Source organism: Camelus ferus, chromosome 3 (assembly GCF_009834535.1).
Source record: "Camelus ferus isolate YT-003-E chromosome 3, BCGSAC_Cfer_1.0, whole genome shotgun sequence".
In the NCBI taxonomy this organism is placed as follows: Eukaryota; Metazoa; Chordata; class Mammalia; order Artiodactyla; family Camelidae; genus Camelus; species Camelus ferus.
The window spans coordinates 29943210-29963094 of record NC_045698.1 but is presented as its reverse complement, the minus strand read 5'-3'; the positions used below and the strand labels follow the sequence as shown (position 1 = coordinate 29963094).

Below are 19885 nucleotides of genomic sequence, written 5' to 3'. Positions count from 1 at the left end.
AAAATGCTTTGGTAGTGAAAACAAGGCTTGCTTGAAAACCATCACTCGCCAGGGCTGAATTGTTTGACATTTGCTCCTTGCCTTACCCATCACTGCTGTGTTCATTTGTAGCAGTTGGTGGGAAGAACTTATCCCTCTCTGAAACAGTAGGCACCTTCTATTTTCTTTGAACATTTTGAAATTTCCATACCCTTTTCCATGTCCAGCTACTATCACAGCTAACTTTTATTTGGATGGTACTTAAATTTGTAAAGATTTTACATTAGATTCTTAACATGTCTGTGGGATGCATAGGTCTTCCAGGGAGTAGGACTTCTTTAGTGAGAAAAATGAGGCCTGCTCTCCTGCAGATAGGAGGCTTATTTTCTTATTTTTTTCGCCTTAAATGAAAAAGGAGCAGAGGTCCTGGTTGATCCGATAGAGATTCAGGTTTTAAAGGTTGTGAAATACTGCAAGCAGGTCTGTAACAGGAGGAGACCGGAAAGATTTGAAACAGTAGGTGACTTTTCTAACAAAACTCACGTAGTTTGGATTAGGCTAGCACCTTGCCACTACAAAGCAAAAGGAAGAAAAAAAAATGTTTTTTAATTTTGTTTAAAGCAGCAGCTCAAGTCGCTGGCTCAGCAAATATTTTCCCCTATTATAGTTTGGAAAAGAGCATGACTTGGAGGCGCTCTTTACCCTTAGCCCTTCCTCCCGCCCCCGACTGTACCATTAAATCCTAGACACTGGGGTGACTAAAATGGGTGGGGAATAAATCAGTAATTGACAAAAAACTGCCCCCCATCCATTTTATGCGTGGCAGTGGTTTCTACTTTTTTTTTTAAAGTTGATTGCAGTAATCAGTTCAGGGGTTTGCCCTGCTTGCAAGGTCACAGCCTGAGTGGACACTGAACTTTGGACTGTAGCTGAGGGATGAGGTAAACAACAGGACTATAAATATCCGAGTTTCTGGCTGTGGCTTTGTGGAGCCGCCCAGCTGAGCAAAGACAAAGGGAGCAGGCCAGTCAGAAGGGGTTGTGTAAGTAGGAGCTTTGTGTTTCCCAAACTTGACTCTGAAAGTTTGGTAAATGATTTGATTTTTGAGTCTGATTAAATGTTTCTCTCCTTAGAATAGACTTTAAAAAAAGAAATGGGTAAAGCAAAGAAAATGAAAGTAATGCAAAAGAAAGCAGAAGGATCTAAACTTCAGTGTGGTGGGTGCGGGGGGACTTGGCAGTTCCTTCTGATTTCTGCCCTGCCTTCTGCGTGGCCGAGGGTGGGGATGGAGGCAGGGGAGGCTGGAGAAGTCAAATACTTTCACTCTGCAAAAAGTTGTGATCTTATATAGGCAATATTGTATGCTCAAGCGTAAATGTTGCCCACTGAAATGCGGGGTGAGAGCCCTGAGGGCAAAAACAGCCTGTGGGTTTGAAGAGCAGAGACTGAAATTTTAGACATTCTACAATGCTGTGGAAACATCCAGGGATGTTGTGAGCAGTTTCAGGGCTAAAAAAAAGAAGATCAGGTTCGATCCACTGTGTGGAAATGGTCACCCCTGAAAGTGTTAAAACCCAGGTCAAAATCAGGTGATCTGTGATTTAATGCAAGGTTTTGCAGTTTAAGGGGTGAGTGGATACCCTTACATGAAAGAGGAAGGGCCCTCAGATGCAGGTCTGAAGTTCAGGGGAAGAGGGTGGAAAAAGTTTTTGTGTTTTTTGCCTTTTCATGGAGAATTTTAAACAAATGTAGGTCTGTACGGGGCCAACAAATCTGGGTTTTGTGACTGAATCGTGATGGGACGAGTGAAATTCACAACTATGTTTTGTTATCACATCAGCTTCCAATAAATCTAATTTTGTTATTTATTTTCATTATTTTAGATAGCTGTCTGACAGCTGTAATTATAATCAAAGTTTGTTATGTAAAAAATAATCTTAAAACCAAGTTGAACAGCTTTTGATTATAGTGACAGAGGAAAATCTGGAAGTGTGAACTCTAATCTACTACCTTCTACCAATGGCTTTGGCTATTTTTTTAATCAAAAAACTAATGAAGAATATGAAAGTGAATAAGTGTGTGACTGAAGCATTATGCTGCACACCAGAAATTGTCACAACATTGTAAACTGACTTCAATAAAAAATACACACACAAGAAAACTGAGAGAAATGAGTGAAATACCTTTTTCGTTTATATTCACTATTTAGCCCTTTGGAATGTGTGCTGCATGTATGGTGAGGGTGCCAGGTGCTGAGTTTATGCTGAAGGGTCTATAACTATTGAATTTTTGTTCTAGAAAGTAGGGAAAGCCTAGCTATTCTAGCAAGAAACAAAACAGTTTGAATAATTTAGTGTTTTCTTTGCCATCCTAGGGCATAAAAAGCCCCAAATCCTGGCTACTAGAGTTATTAAAGGTGACCTGGTCTAAAAACAGTCAATATACAGCAGTAGCTAAGAGGTCATGTTTTGGAATTAGCAGAACTAGTTTGAATTCAATTTCCCTTGTGACTTACTACCTGTGTGGACTTGTGCAAGATGCCTAAACTCTCTGTTAGCCATAGTTTTCTCAACTGCAAAAGGGCAGTGGTCACATAGTTGTAAGGATTAACTGACATGGTATAAAAAAGTGCTTAGTGCCCCCTGCATATAGTTCTATAAATGCTCAATAAACGATAGCTATGCTAAGGATAGTTATATAATCAATATAAATACTATCCTACAGAAATACCCTAGATTTAGTCCAGATATAGCCTCTCCTTTTTTAAATATTAGAATTTTAAAGATGTTAGAATATTTGGGATGGCCTTAATAAATCACTTAATTTATCATCTCTTAAATCACCCCCTCCCCTTTATTTCTCTTCCTTTAGTTAGTTAGGCTTTTGTCAAGATACTCTGTATAGCTGCTAGAGAGGTGCTGGGCTGCCTGCTCAGGCAGACCCCCATAGCACGCTTACTAAAGGATCCTGCTAAGTCGGATAGCTGAGAGGTGCTTTGGCAACGTCTCTGCCTCTGGCTAATCCTTCCCCCTTTATAGGGAGATTTGGTGCAGAGAGGCCCAACATAATGAGCCCAACGACATGGAGACAGAGTCTACTGGCTAGGTATTTGTAGAAAGTAGAATTATATCTGCTGGATTTAATAGAAATTCCTAGTTATGAATGTGAAGTCGCCTCTGAAGATGACAGAAGATTATTTTTACAGGACAACCCCAGCAATGTGGAGAGGCCTGGGGCTGGCCCTGGCTCTCTGTCTTCTCCCTGGCGGAGGAACAGAGAGCCAGGAGCAAAGCTCCTTTTGTGAGAAACCTCCAGCCTGGCACATCAATGATCAAGACCCGATGCTGGACTCATATGGCTCAGTGACCGTGGTTGCTCTTCTTCAGGCCAGCTGATACCTGTGCATTCTGCAGGCATCCAGGTGAGGCAGTCTTTCTGTGGTCTAGACCTGATTTCTTAAGGGATAGCTACTAATACATACATAGATACAATAAAAATAGAAAAGATATATTTATTAAATCACACCTTTTGAAAAACTGTATGTTTGCACAGAACATGTTAGAAGAAAGAAGACTAGGAGGATAGACACCAAAATGTTTAACAGTGGTTTTTCTGGAGCTATGGAAATGTTTTTCTTCTTTTTGTGTACCTATATTTTTTAATACTCTACTAAATATGCATTACTTGTGTAATGAAAACATTCTAAAATATACTCTTGCAAATGGATTAGTTATTTCAATATAGGAAGCAGAGACCAGAGCTTTGCCAGAGTAGAATGAACACCAGACTTGTCACCAAAAGTCTTGAGTCATTTAACAAATTTGTAAATATATATTTGTTGGGTTATTTGCCAAATATTTATTGGGTACAATTCTCTATAACTGTGAGATGGATTTAAAAAAATACACTGCATGGGATTAATCTGAGGAAAAATGGGCTAATGTTCATACAGGCACTGGCATATGGTTTCAGCTGGGCTCAGTAAGTGCTCATTAAGTAATTAGAAAATCAAAAGTTTTAGTCTTTTACGACAATATGAAGAAGAGGTATGAGTAAGTAACAAATAACAAGTGTTTCATGTAGAAAAATACAGAGAGTGAGGAGAAAGTGAGAAGTCGCTAATAAAACTAAATGAGGTTATTCCTTTTTTTTTTTGTATTTTTTCCAAATATTTTAGATTGGAAGACCTGCGAGTAAAACTGGAGAAAAAAGGATACTCTAACATCTCCTTTGTTGTTGTTAATCATCAAGGTCTCTCTTCTCGATTAAAATATATGCATCTTAAAAATAAGGTGTCAGAGCATATTCCTGTTTATCAACAAGAGGAAAACCAAACAGATGTCTGGACTCTTTTAAATGGAAATAAAGATGACTTCCTCATATACGACAGGTGTGTACACACATGCATATACCCCCCCCCCAAGTTAAAAGATGCTTGCTTTGTATTTAATTTAATAATAAACAATTTAAAATAAGACATCTGCTTTTGTTCTATTACCATATACTCAGTTTCAAAGTGAGCCCATTAAAATGTTTGGTTTTAATGGCTTCCTTTCACACAGAATTCACCATTCCAGTAGGGAAATAAAGAAAACTGACTATACTATTTTCCCCTGTAAATTAGCATTCTGATTAAATAAAAAGAAGGATCAATTTGTACATCACATACAATTCTAACTTAAAATTTTTGCAGGTGAATAACCATACTTTGCAGGCCATTTGCTTATCTCTAATTTAATTACTAAACCCGCATTTCTGAGCTATAAAGTATGTTGATCATTTAGATATAATCTGCATGAATCACCTTTTGATTCTATGAATAAAACGTTTGTATTTTGAAGGAACCTCAGTGCGTATTATATGATATCACCAACATTTCTAGTTGGTGCTGGTTTGTTTTCTTTCTTTTTTTCAGGGATAGAGAACCAGACTCTGTTAGGCCTAAGCCCTACTTGGTCTTACTCTAAATATTTTTAATATTACATGTCCTTCTTTTAGGATCACAAACTTCTAATTTATTCTGTTTCAGAGTGTAACCTTTTGGAATTCATATAAAACTGTCTATACAGGGTTAAACGTGGGCAAGAAGGGTATTTCACCTCTACCACTTCTGAGAATGCCAAGTGTTATAATTCCTTTTCTTTCATTGCACTGAAATGTTTGTTGCATCAGTATTTTTATAAATCACTGGGTTACTGGCCAAGCCTTAAGACTCTTTGTGTTATGCTGTGATTTCTTATTGTGTGGAATTTGTGCTGCCTTAGCTGTCATGAAAAGATCGTGTGATTTGCAGAGCCCAATTTATGATGTTAGTGGTTTGAGCATTGGTAGAATTTATAAGTCAATTACAAAATTGTATTTGACCAAGTCACAATAACTGCACTACAGTTTCGACATTAATGTGACGTATCTATTTCACATTTCAAAATGCTAATATTAGACTCACTGTAGTCGTCATGACTTGATCTGGTATGTAGTGCCAGGAGCTGGTTTGAGACCCCATTCAAGGAAATTTCCTGAAGGTATGAAAGGGTCTTATCTTAGTTATAAGATCATTCAACCTGTAATACGTATCGCAGATGGTGCATGAGTAGGATTATGGTACAAAAAGTGTTGTAATGACATTGTATTCTTGTTTTTTAGATGTGGCCGCCTTGTGTATCATCTTGGTTTGCCTTTCTCCTTCCTAACTTTCCCATATGTAGAAGAATCCATTAAGATTGTTTACTGTGAAAATAAATGTGGAAACTGCTCTCTCAAGGTATTTTTCTTAATTATTTTTACAGAGAGAAAAGAGGATATCTTTTAAGAACTATCTAAATAAATTAGTGTTTCACAACTAATTAGCTAATCAACGTTTCTGCTGGTGTACTAAAAATAAACCACAACAGTAATTTTAACAATTACACACACTTCCTGTTATTTAACATACACTTTAAAACATTTTGTCAAGATCCATATTGCTGCTTCTATCTAGGAGTTTAGAAAACAAAAATCAGTGTAGATTACATATTTCAATTACCGTCAAATGGTGGTGCATGAGTATTAGTGCTTAAAGAATTCAGCTAACGTGGAATACATTATTGTAGATTCATACACGAGCATGGTGATAACAAAGATTATCCATGGCATCGCCTGCAATGAAGCTGGGGCCCAGATAACGACTTAATTTACCAAGAATGTTAGACTGTCAGCTTTTCTGTGAAGCAGCTATACAATGCAGTTAGATCTACTGCATTTATTTCACAATGGAATACTTTTTTTTTACTCATTACTGTTATTTCTTTCCTAACAACCATGAGAATATTTATTCCTTGTTACGAGAAACACTATATTTACATATTGTTTATAAAAAAGATACTCAAGGAATTGGTTTTAACTTATATTAACTAGATTTCTTCCCTCCACCCATATTGAGAAGGAAAATAATTCCAAACAATGTTTCCTTGATGGAGCAAGTTGGCAAAATGGGAACTCAGGTTTAAAAACAATTTTGAATTTTATCTGTGAGCTATATTTCCTTTAGATTTTTCCAACTCTAAAGAAAGCCATTCAAATTTTAATGAATCATTTAATTAAGCTGTTAAGAAACTCAACAGGTTAATTACTCTAGTTATGTCATTTTTCACATTTTAATCTTCATAATAACCCTGTGGGGGTTATTTTACTGCTTTTACAGATGAAGAGACTGACGTAATGCAAATAAAGGACTAACTCAATGTCTAACTTACACTAAGTGCTTAATGAATGTTAGCTATATTGATTCCTCATATTTGGGGATTTTTTTCAGCATTTTGGATTTTTGCAAATATCTAAGAGTTGTAAATATACCTAGGTACATTGAAACAAAGGCAGAAACAATTTCCATAACATGCTTAAAATTTACAAGCTATCTGTAAATATACCATATGTATCTGACATGCCAAATCAAATTGGAGTTTTTCTATTTCATTGCATCCTTGATGCCACCAATTATCTGACACATTATTTATGCGCTATTAAAAATGCTGTTAAGGTAGGACACAATACTATAACACTGTCAATTGTAGGATGCATTCTAATTTTAAAGATACTAAAATGTGAAAAAAATACATTGTAAAATCAGTGAAATATAGTAATTGGTTTCTGGGAACTAATTAGATTACTACTGTAGTTATTTTCTTTGTTTAATCTTTGAAGATTTAGAACATTACACAATATAAACATTTATCAAATTGTTTATAAGTTTTTAATTAAGCACTATTAAGTTCTCAAAAGTAATTCAGAAACAACCAAAAAAATGTACCACTTCGTAGTTGTCATTAAAATCCAATGGAATTTATAACCTTTCAAAACCTTCAAAACACCAAACCATACCACTTAGTGAGTCTTTGATCGCTCAAGTTGATTTTATAACTTTACTTACAAATAATTTTAGGTTGAGGTTTAATATTACATTGCTGTATCTATAAGCTTTGAGCCTATGATTTTAGGCACATAAAACAATAAAGAAAGACTTTCAGCAAATGAAAGAACTAGATTTATGCAGAGTGGAACATTATGCTTAGTCCAAAATGGGAAGTAATTTGCTACTTTTAGCTGACAGCAGTATACTAGGAACACATTAACAAAGCTTTGGTGAAGTTCAAAACATTTCCTGGCAAAAGCTGAGGTATAAAAAACTTGATTTTGAGCAGAGTTTGTTGGCATTTTTGAATTATTAGGAATCAGTTTGTTTCAGAATATAATATTAGATTCAGTTGTTGACACAGGTGTGAAAGGTTCCATGTAGGTAAACTGATTTTAGGATTTGGTATCTGTTTGACTTTACTGCAGTCAATCTAAGTTCTTATAACTAGTTTATTTAGTTTTGTTTTTGCAGATATAAATATAGTGGCTTGGCTTTCTTTTTAAGCCTATGTATTTCCTCAGAATTCTTGAAAATTTAGGAAATGCTCTTGATAAGAAAAGGAAAATTTGAATTCTGACTAGTACAGCTTAGGTGGATTGTTAAAACTTTAATTGTATTAAATCTTTTTTAATCTACTTTCAAAACATTAATGTTGATTTGTTTGTAAGATGCTTGAGGATTCTTTGGTTAAAAGGCAAACTTTGCACAAGAAGTACTTTACTATGAGATATAGTTGGGAACCAAATTTTAATAAAAAGTGTAGGTGTTGAGACTGACATCAGATTTTTTCCTCATCAATATGATGCTGGAAAAACAAAGCCAGTTTACTACTAATTAATTGGTTTGAATTTCATATATGTTAGCTCTACAAATCATTTTTCATTCATTCTTGCTAAATCTATAGTTTTGTTGATTTTTGTTATTTCAGACCCAGGAACATGAAGACTTCTGTAAAAGTGTCTCTTTGGCTACAGAGGAGCAAACAACCGAGGCTCCACAGCCTCATCCTCATCCCCATCACCGTCACCATCACCATCACCATCATGGGCATCAGCATCTTGAGAACAGTCATCCTTCAGAGTATCCAAAACCAGAAGCACCAGATGCTTCTGAGAACCCCCCTCCTTCAGATCTTCGTCACCACCATAGGCACAAGGGTCCCCAAAGACAGGGATACTCAGGGAACTGAGATATGCCAGTAGGAAGTGAAAGTTTACAACTTTCTCTTCCACAAAAGAAGCTCTGACGAAAGGGATGCATAAATCAGTTATTCTGTAAATTCCCCAAAGATTCAGAGTTGGCTCTGAGTAGCTGATGCTGACACTGTCGACATCTGGTATTTGAAAAAACAGGGTCTGCAATCACCTGACAGTGTGAAGAAAACCTCCCCTCTTTATGCAGCTGACAAGGCCTTCTGGCAGAGGAGACCGTCATTGAATCTTGACAATGACGTATGCCTCCAGCTGCCTGACAGGCGAGTCAGCAGCTCAAGCCCACAGAAGCCAGCACCAAATGAAGCTGAAAAAATAAGGCAGAAATGTGAGAATGACCTTCAAATTAAATATTTGAAATTGGACATACTTCCCAAGTCAGTCTAGGCAATTACATTTCCAGCATTTTTGTAAACTACCTAATTAATAGTGATCCAAAAATAGGACTTGGATTTGTGCAAATGCAGAGAAATCCACTATATTGGTTTCTACATTTTAAACTTTAAGTCAAAGAAATTTTGACCCAAGCCATAGTTTTATTACAGGGCAACTGAAAGGTGATTGCAGCATTTGGTTAATATGTTTTTCTTTTTCTTTCTCCAGCATTCTACTTGCATTAATGAAAACAGGAACATAAACTATGACCTAGGGGTTTCTGTTAGATAGTTAGCAACTTAGAATGGAGGAAGAACAACCAAGACATGTTTTCCATTTTCTTTACTTGTTTCTCAAAACAATATTATCTTTTGTCTTTTTTAATCTTACATTTTTAACAGATTAAATCTTTAAAGAAAGAAGTGAATTCTGACTTTTCAGATCCCAAAGTACTTACACATGAATATTTTGCTATTACATTTTAGATATCCATTTATACTTTTTTATATCTCAGACTCATGTCTTGATTTTTACTATCACATATGAATGAAGCCTTTATATATCTTGGTTTCTTTATCTAGCATTTTATCATACTCTAAAATTTGAGATTGCCAGTCTTGAAAGCTAGAAGGAAAAAGATAAAAGAATGTTGTCTATCTCTTGATTGCTTAGAAAGTATTTCCATAGTCAATGATGGTTCAGTAGGTAAACTTAGTCCTATAAACCCGAACTCCTTTATGGTTAATACTGCTAAGCAAGCATGCGATACACAATTGGCAAGAGTGTGGATTTGTTTAAATAAACTCAATAAAAAAGTTTAAAGCTGTCTTTTTGTTTTCATTGTTATTACTTAAGTAGTATGTTATATTGACAATAGAAATTAATTTCCAGCTGCTTTTAAAGAAATTAAATAGCAACTAGTGAATTTACTTCTGTGCTCAAAACCGTCTACGCTTAAACTGAGAATCTTTGCCAACAAATTTAAGTTGAGAATCTTTGCTGACAGAGAGGCGTTGTTCTAAATCATGAATGGTATTACGAAGAGTCGCAATCTCCTTGTTTTTTTCTTCTTGAAGATGTTGAAGCTTCTAAATGGAGCAGAAAAATGTTGTTATTGCAGTTCAGAAAACAACAGCAAAAACTATGCTTTTTAAAGTAGAAGCAGGTATTAAAAAAGACACCTTCTTTTGAAAGGTGTATAATTTTAGTTTTGTAGGACTCAATAGGGTAAAACTGGTATAAGGATACAAAAATACACATTAGCACCATTTGTTTTAGTTTGTTCCCTTCTCCCTATTAGCTTGAAATTATAAACCATAAATAAAGGAGATGAACAAAAAGAAATCTATTTGGGTGCTTAAGTAACTTCAGAATAGTAAGTCAGCCTTAATTCAAAATATATTATAGAATTCCTAAGATGACCCAAAAAGTCAGGACTTCTGTAATATTTTAATTTACTACTAAGATTTACTAGTTTAAACTGAAAGTGACTTTTAAAGATTATTGAAAATCGAATAGCTTTCTGGTTATGTGACAGACATATTTTAAGGAAAACTGTTAAGTATATTAGTAAATATTAGATAACTTTTATGGAAACACACTAAGAATTTATTTTTTAAACAATACCCATGGAAGAAAAACTCACATACCCTCCTGTAGATGCTGTGTGGCAGAACAGTAGAAGCTGCATATGATTTTGATGTAGTTTGAACTCTTGCTAGTTTGGCATCAAACTGAATCAAGTTTAAAAAGAAAGTTATTGCGAACATTCTAGCTAAACAATTAGAAACAACTGTTTCTGTAAATATAATCCATTATATCCTCAGACATATAATCTATAATTTAAGTGCATTCACTGTAAAACAGAAGACAGAAAAGTCTTAAAGAATAAAGCACACCCAAACAAGATTAACTGTAGCTACATTTAAAACTACATGGGAAGCTTTTTAAAAGGACCAAACACCCAGACACTACAGAGAGATTCTGGGGTGGGGTCAGCATCATGTTTTTCTCAAGACCTCAGCTGATTTCCTCATGCAGGGTTAAGAATCTAGTTAACTAGGGTTGAGAATCTAGTTAACTTGAAAATAGATACAAATATTTTCATGTTACTGAGTGTACTTTGTAAAGAAAGTAAGTGTAATCAACAGTCATGGGAGAAAACTTACATACCCTTCTGCAGAAACTTTGAGGCTAAATAGTAGAATTTGGATATGATTTTCTTGATTTAATTTGAACTCTTCTTGGTTTGACATTAAACTGAATCAGGTTTAAAAATTCTCATAGGCCATTCTTAAAGGTCTTTTTTTTTTTTTTTTGCAAAATCCTCCATTATAATTTATTCTTTTGTGTTTAGTGTAGCCTCATTGTGGACTAAAAATAAACTGTGAGATTGTGTTCTGGTGTGGGGAGAGAAATAGATACAATGAAAATAAAGAGCAAGAAGACTTTTGTTTACCAAACAACAAACGGGTTAAACCAGTGAGGGGCAAGGATGATAAACAAATGCACACTCCCAGGCCATGGATTAGAAGTTGATGGTCAATCTTGAAACACAGCGTATTGTATCTTTAGTTGGCCATCTAGCCCTCTCTGTGGTTTGTGGGTACCCTTGACCAGAAGGCAGTAACAACAGCAAAGAGCCTCGAAAGTCAACATCAGTTCCCTTTTGCTCATTGATTATACAATCTTCAACATGGTGCCTCATCAAGCACCCCAGGGAAATCAAACTTTAAAGGACAGGAAAGGTAAGTTAACCAAGTAGGTAAATCCTGACAACATAAGGTAAAGTGGGAGTCAAACTGAAGTGATGAAAGAATGACGGACAGGGAGATTGGGAGAATCTAGAAAAAAAATTTAAAGGACAAATATATTGTCAAAATATCAATGTCTTTGAGATTCTGACATCTGATTAAGCAACCAACTGAAAAGGCTTTGGACCCAAGAACTTCAGCCTTTGGGATGCCCTATTGAAAGTCCCTTAAAAAAATCTTGTTTGTCTGCCTCTATGATATATATTTAAAATTTATTAGCAACAACTTTGTCTCTTTTATTTCAAATAAAGAAAAAATAAATTTCCAATTGGTTCACTGGGGTTCCACAATTTCTGCTGAGGAGAGAGTAATGTTAAGGATAAGGAATACTCTCCCCACTGCTGGAACAGTAGACTCAGCTGGAAATGCAGTTAACCCCTGAGTTATCCGTCTTCCCTCTCAGAGGAAACAATACCCTCTCTGGAAACCAGGACATTTTGAACGACTGAAGAGTCCCACCTTGAGGCCAAGTGCTGAAGGGCAGAGTAGCTAACAGCTGTACAGGGCCTGAGCGTTGCATGTGATGAGGAATGAGTGTGTGTGAAGCCCTCTCACAGGATTGTGTCTAATCCTGAAATTTATCTCACTCTGATGACAAGTAGGCAAAGTATGGCCTAGAGTAAAGGATGCATCCTCAAATTTAGCAGAGGCTTAAACACTTACTTCTAGCTGTAGTTTGATTATTTCACTTTGTTTTTCCTTTTCTTGAGTTCTTAACTTTGCATTTAACTCTGATATTTCCACCTCCTTTTTCTCTATCAGTTCTTTATTCTTTTCTTCACTTAATTCAGCTGAATAAAAAAATAAATTCATTTTAACATTTCAAAAATCTTATAGACTTATGTTTTTTAATATTTTAAACAATCTACAAGACAGTGCATTTTATTAATAAAAACATGTATTTTAGAAACTTTACACACAGGGTAGCTTTTATATATTTTTTGACAAGCTCCTGGAACATGCTTGAAACACAAAGGTCGCCCATTGAATGCTTTTGAATGAATAAACTAATTTGTACTCAAACATCTAGAGAATAATATTCTTTAAATGCCTAGAAAATAAATAGGATATTTAATGGTTAAAGAAGGACACAGAGCCTGCACTTCTAGGTACAGAGGGCCTCAAATTACTAGATAACTCCTAACTTCTTAATACAATATTTAAATAATTGATTTTTAACATTTTCCAGTATTTGTATATAAGGTTATAAATTTACCCATAAATATAGCCTTATTTGTGCCTCGCAAGTTTTGATATGTAATGTTTTCTGTGTAATTAAGTTCAAAATACTTTCTAACTTTCTTTGGGATTTCTACTTTGATCAATAATTTTTAAACATACAGGAATTTTCCAATTATCTGTATTTTACCAACTTTATCTTAATTGCAGTGTGGTCAAAGAACTTAGTCTATAATTTCAGACCTTTGAAATTATGTTGAGATTTGCCTTTTTCAAAATATAGTCAACTTTCTTGAATGATTCATGAACTCTTAAAAATAATGTGCATTCTGCATTCATTTATAGGGTATAATGGTTTATTTATATCAAATAGTACCAGTTTGTTAATTTTGTTGTTTAAAAGTCTATGTTATTAGTGATTTTGTTTGTGCATACTTTTTTTCCATGATAAAAATATATATTAATTTTTTTCAGTATGATTGTAGATTTGTCTGTTTCTCCTACTAGTTCTGCCAATTTTGCTTCATATATTTAAAGCTCTGTTATTTGGTACATATAAATTTAGAATTGTTGTTATATCTACCTGGTGAATTGAACATTTTATCATTACTGAAATTCCATCTTTATCTTTAGCGTTGCTTCTTGAACTGAAGTATACTTTGCTCCACATTAGCATAGTTATGCCAGCTTTGTGTTGGTTACCATTTGCGTGGTATATCTTTTCCATCTTTTAAATTTTTCTGTATCTTTATATTTTAGATATGTTTTTTGAAAGTAGCTTATTATAAGATTTTAATTTTTATCCATTATGACAATCTTTTAATTGGAACATTTAGTCATTACATTTAATGCATTTATTAATATATTTGGGGTTAAGTCTACCAGTTTATTATTTACTTATTTTTTCATTCTATTCCATTTTTCCCTCTCTTTTTCTTGCCTTAATTTGGACCGCATATCTATTTTTATTCTTTTTTCTTTTCATTACCTTGATAGTTATTAGTTTGATAAATATTCCCTTATTCTTTCTTTAATGATTACCTTACTGATTAAACATGCATACTTGACTTGTTAGAATGTAATAAAACTAATAATTTTACCACTTTACAGACATCATGAAAATCTTACATTTTAACTCCATTTAGTCTTCCTATCTTTGATGGCTTTGTGTTATGTTAACTTAATTACATTAGGACTACATTTCTCAGAACCTGTATGGTTCCAGGTTAGAGCTGGCCGTAAGAGAAATCTGTATAAGATTTGAGAAGTAGAAGTAAAGCAGCAACGAATTTGTTCTGAAGGTCAGTGTGAGATGTTAGGTAATGTTGCGAGCTCACACATGCTGGCCTTCTGGCTCATCAAACCAGGAGCTATTATTTTCTGTTCTGAAGATCCTTGTGTATAGTGAGACATGAGACAATGTTGCAGTTCACATAAGTTGTCACTGATCACTGTATCTTCTTATTGATATAGAGAACCATTTAATTTCACAGCTTCTTCAGCTCCCACCAGATTCCCTCATTTCTTCATCAAAAATCCCCAACAAGTCCTATTATTCATTGATTATATTAATCACAATAATAAATTCCATATTTGATAATACCATTATTTGGTTCATAACTGGATTTGTATTTATTTTCTTTTAAAATTTTTATAGTTGACCTTGTTTAGGCTATTTTATTTTTAAAGTCATGTTTACCCAGGTATTATCTATATACACCAAAATCCCATCTGAGGTATACAGTTAGATGAGTTCTGACAAACATATACAATCATCTAACTGTATACAATCACCTAACCATCACCACAAGCAAGGAATAGAATTTTTTCAGCATCTCCAAGAGCCCTTATGCCCTTTCCCCATCAGTTCCTAACCCCATGCACTGGAAAATATTTATTTGATTTTTGTCATAATTTTTCCTTTTCTCGAATGTCATATAATCAGAATCAAATAGTATGTGGCCTTTTGGGTCTGGCTTCTTTTAATACAATGCTTTTGAAATGATCACATTGTTCATGTATCTGTTTGTTTCCTTTTATTGCTGAGTGATTTACTATTCTTATACATATATCATGCTTTGTTTATTAACCAGTTAATGGATTTGCTTGATTCCAGTTTGGGACCATTATGAATAAGGTTGCAATAAACATACATGTGCAGCTCTCTGTGTAGATGCATATTTTCATTTCTCTTGAGCAAATACCTAGGAGTGGGATTGCTGGGTCATATGGTATGTGTTATGAGGTGGTCATGAAAAGAAAACTCTCAGATCTCTGACTGCAGAGAGCCTAACTGACCAGTGTGTCCAGCTGCTGCACACTGAAATTCATTACTGCTTTGGAGATGATGCCTTGCTTCCATGGGCTACAACCAGTCTATGACAGGGTGGGGCTGGAATACTGAGGAGGACCGCATGTCCTGGGACACGTGGAACTCTTCACAGGACAATTTGTATCAAGGCTAATCACTAGTTGTGCTTAAATTTTCTTAGAACTGCATTGCAGTCTAAGGTTTTTCTACCCAACCTTCTTTCCTTGCCTTCACAGGTGTTGGACTTGCATGCAGGGTGAAGGTTAACCCAGCTTTCTCTGGCTTCCTTACCATTTCCCTTCATAAGCATTTTGTCCAATAAATTTCTTGAATGTCTACTCCCATCTGGTGTCTCTATAGAGGACCTGAACTAGCACAAGAAAACAGATATGATTGGGGCACTTGCCATTTTGTGAGAAATAAGGACACCATCCTTAGTATGTGGATTACTGGTAGTTCCTAGTACACAGTGGGGGTCTGATTGCTAAAGATTTTATCAGAAGTAATCTGGGGGAAATGTTCTGGTGGAGGTGAATGCTTTGCAGGTACAATAATTCAGGCATTTGAAAGATAAAGGGAAACAACACCCACAAAGACAGTAGAGTTGGTTTAGTTACTGCTAAATTAAACTGACGTTCTACTGAGGAATAATGAGAAACTAAGAACTGTTAACAAGAAGTTACAGATTTACAGAATGGGTGTGAGAGCCAGAGGGACTCTTTGGTAGCTTACAAACAGGCTCTTACCAATTCTAGTGGAAGAGCAGATACAGCTGAGCAACAGAGAATCTAATCGTTAAAGTTGCAGAACTCCAGAGATGTTTAAATGCTCAGCCAAAACAGGTCTGCTATTCTAAAATCAGGGTCCTGCCTGGGACCGCCTAAGATCCTGAAAAATAGGACAGGAACGCTTGTGAGGATGCTGGCTTTGACAACTCTCCTAAATGCTCAAAATTTGCAGAGGGGACCTACTCTTTTCTAGTAAGAGCTAGTACTTACCCTGTGATAAAAGATGCTACAGAGGCTCCTCTCAGAAGCTGTCCCTACCTCCTCTTGGGCTGCTAGGCTTATAATTAGGGTTAAATCCCTGGGTTAATCCTGGCTGGGGGAGTGCTGGGGCTGATAAAAGGGGGGAAGTTATAATACCCCAAGGAGCTGCATGTAGCAGCCAGGTTGTACTGGAAAGAGCCATGTGAATACCCTTAAGAATGGACTTTGAGGGTGCTGGATGAAAGAAGACTGAAAGTAAGACTAGGTAAGCAAGAATTCATTGCCTTGAAGATACACTTTAGGGAAAGGGGACATAACACCCTCACAAAGACCCAGGAGATGAAACAAACTATTAGAGTGGACCTAGACCTCTAGAGAAAGCAATGGCCAAAGGTGAGTGAAGTGGGAACACCCAAGAAGCCCTGGCAGCTAACAGAGAAAGGCGTAAGGAGGCTCTGGAAATTTAGCATGTTTGAGCAGATATATTACGTGAGGCAAGAAAATGCACCAAAAAATTATGTTCCCTAGGAGGGCTCAGAAGACACTTGTCAGCAGCCTTAAGTAGGCCGTGGGGCCCAGGCCAAAGTTCACAATAGCTTGCACCTGCTAAGAGCTAAGTGTACACATGCGCCAGTAGCATGACTACGCATTATGAACACTACGCATGCGCCAGTAGCGTGAGTCAGCATTATGAACACTACGCATGCTCCACTAACGTTATAAAAGGACAAGTGCGTACACCTGAGGCACGTGCGCCACCCGCTTGTACTGCAATAAAGTACTGTTTTGCCCCATGTCGGCTCCTCGCACATTATGTCAGCTCCTCGCGCCTTCTTCCAGCTGGGCAGCTCACCTCCTCAAATCCCTCTTCAGCCTCCCTCGGCTGACAACACTACTAACCAAAGCCACCAGGAGTGTGCTGGTAGAGGCAAACCAGTACCAGCAAGCTAGGGCTGACAAGAGGTACTTATAAAGTTGGGTTCATTAATATCCTGGGAATGGTGCCCCACCCCCACCAAGTTATAGAAGCCAGGTGATGGTGCTTAACTGCCAAAAGCCCTCGGGCCACAATTATCAGAAGACCAGGAAAGTCAGAGCACAGCCAAAGGGGCTTAACTTTCGAGAGTTGTAGAGATAATAGGTTAGCAGCCAATGTTGCTTAACACCTACTACAAAAAAATCAAGAATGGAGGAATAGGAGGCTGAGGGTACATTATTATCCTTCACTCAGTTCCCAAACCTGAACCAAGTTTTTGGTCTAGAGCCTGTTGGCTGAAAATACATGATTAGGTCCCTAGGAGGAAGAACACTTCAACAATCCCTCTTCTGTGTTTCTCCTGAGGAAGAAACATCCACAGGAACCATGGGGAACTTGCTACCTGAACTCATATGGAGAAGAAGGTAAGTGAAGTATAAACAAACAGTGGACTGTTGTGGTCATGAAAATGCATCTTTCAGATCTCCAACTTCAGGGAACATAATTGACTCACTGTCTTTATGACCATATTTAAGCTGAGGTCATGATTTCCAAGAGCTGCTCGTAGCCAATGACAGGACCTGGCAGTAATACTAAGGTGGTCTTATTCCTGAGGGTTGCAGAAGTCAATTGATGGCCAAATTTGGCTCACCTTTGCTTAAACCTTCTTATAAATGTATCACAGTCTAAGATTTCTGCCCAACACACCTTGCTTTGTTCTCTTCTTCAGAGATTAGACCTGTATCATAGGCTGGCAGCTTACCTAGTCTCTCCCATTTCCCTCCCTATGTACCCTCACAAATGTTTTCTTTAGCAAATCCCTTGAATGTCTAATTCTGTATAAGCATCTGCTTCTCAGAGGACCCAAAGAAATTACAAAACTCTTTTCTAAAGTGACTGCATAATTTTTAGTCCCGTCAGTAATGTATGAAAATTCCAATTGCTCCACACCCTCACCAACACTTAGTATTGATAGTTTTTAAAGATTTTAGCAGTTTTCAAAGGTGCAAAGTGGTATCTCATTGCAGTTTTAATTTGTAGTTCCCTACTAACCACTTATGTTGAACATGTTTTCATGTGCTTATTTTCCATCTGTAGATCTCTGGGGAAGAGTCCAAATGTTTTGCCCATTTCTTTATTGGATTGACTTCTTATTGTTGAGTTGTAAGAGTTCTTCATAGATATTGGATATGAGCCTTTTATCAGCTATGCATTTATTAGTAGTATCTCCTGGTCTGTGGCCTGTCTTTTCACTTTAACAGTGTTGAAGGACAGAAGTTAATAATTTTGATGAAATTCAATGTAGAATTTTTTCCTTTATTGTTTGTTTTTTGTTTCTTTCTAAGAAGTTGTATCTATCTCAAGGTCACGAAGATTATCTTCTATGATTTCTTCTAGCAGTTTTATAGATGTAGGTTTACATTCAGACCTATCATCTATTTCAAGTTAATTTTTGTATAAAGTGTGCATCTAGGCTCATTAGGAAAGGTTTTTAATACCTTTATGAAACCAGATAATGTAAGTTCATGAGACCTACTTCCCTGAAGGGAGAATTTCATTAGTGAATCATATTCAATATGCTGAGTATATAAATATCAAAGTTATTAATGATACAGTTCATATTAATTTTACAAGGATATTAACTGTTTCACATTAAATAATATTAAGTGCAAACTCCATGAATCCAACTTATAAATATTAGAATTTATATCACTATAAATATATATATCACTTTATTTCTATAAATTTATAGAAAGGTACAAAACCTAAATTCAAGTGTGTCATGGCAATGTTTATTCATGAATACTGGCAATTACTGAAAAAAAGTTTATATATGCATGTAAATTATTTTATGATATCTTAGAATTCAGTAAGTTAAAAATAAAAAGCTTACCTTTTTTCTGCATATCTTGATAAAGTTTTGCTATTTCTATCTTATATCCCTCCTCTTTGATTTTCATTTCACTCATAAGTTTGGTAATATTATTCTTATATTCCTAAAGATTAAAATATATATTCATTATTCAATTTAAATGTGTATACATGACTTTTATTAGAGAAATGAAATTTTCAAAGGTTATATTAATTTTTGATATGTAATCATATGTAGAGCAGAAAGATAGTGTTCATTGTTTGAATGACCAGCTTTGAGAAGGGCTAATTTCTGGTTCAAGTAGATAGAGACCATCTAGAGACAATGGTTTTTTAAATCTTTGCCTCCTGAACACTCAACACCATGTCATAGCATATCATAGATACTCAAAATATTTTGTTTAATTGTATGAATAAATGCTATGACAGCATTAAAACATGTCAAAAAAAAAAAAAAAAAGCCGAAACTATACTTCAGAGCCAATTTTAGTTACTGTTTGATAGCCAGCAAGCTTACCCTAATGTAGGATGAATTCCTTTGAATATGGCCTGAATCACTCTTTTTGAAAATTATATAAATATCCCTGATTCCCAGAAGGTTAAGCATTACCCATGATAAGAGTTAGCTTTATGAGAAGGAAGCTAAGGAAGGATGGATTTGGGATTTGAGACTTGCTTAACAGCTGCCTGAGATGAGTTTCTTAGGTTGCTGAATCATAGAAGTGATTTATTACACTAATATGGAGAGGGCATTGAGAGAGGCGTTGAAAGAGAAATGCTCCAAAGATAA

At 35.7% G+C, this 19885-nt stretch overlaps 2 protein-coding genes across 2 annotated transcripts in view; one reads left to right on the top strand and one right to left on the bottom strand.

The window, feature by feature from the left end:
- The first annotated feature begins 865 nt into the window (after positions 1-865).
- Positions 866-9783, top strand: SELENOP (selenoprotein P). The gene is made up of 5 exons (XM_006191924.3): positions 866-1021; positions 3185-3400; positions 4157-4369; positions 5623-5740; positions 8298-9783. Exons 2-5 carry the CDS (start codon positions 3198-3200, stop codon positions 8928-8930), a joined length of 1167 nt encoding a protein of 388 aa, XP_006191986.2. The 5' UTR covers positions 866-1021; positions 3185-3197; the 3' UTR covers positions 8931-9783.
- A 110-nt stretch (positions 9784-9893) lies between these two features.
- CCDC152 (coiled-coil domain containing 152) overlaps positions 9894-19885 on the bottom strand; it is a 28667-nt gene continuing 18675 nt past the window's right edge. The window contains exons 6-9 of the mRNA XM_032471607.1: positions 19118-19220; positions 12432-12559; positions 10605-10688; positions 9894-10043 (exon numbers count right to left, since the gene is read on the bottom strand). Coding sequence (XP_032327498.1) covers positions 9894-10043; positions 10605-10688; positions 12432-12559; positions 19118-19220 — 465 coding nt within the window. The remainder of the gene's footprint in view (positions 10044-10604; positions 10689-12431; positions 12560-19117; positions 19221-19885) is intronic.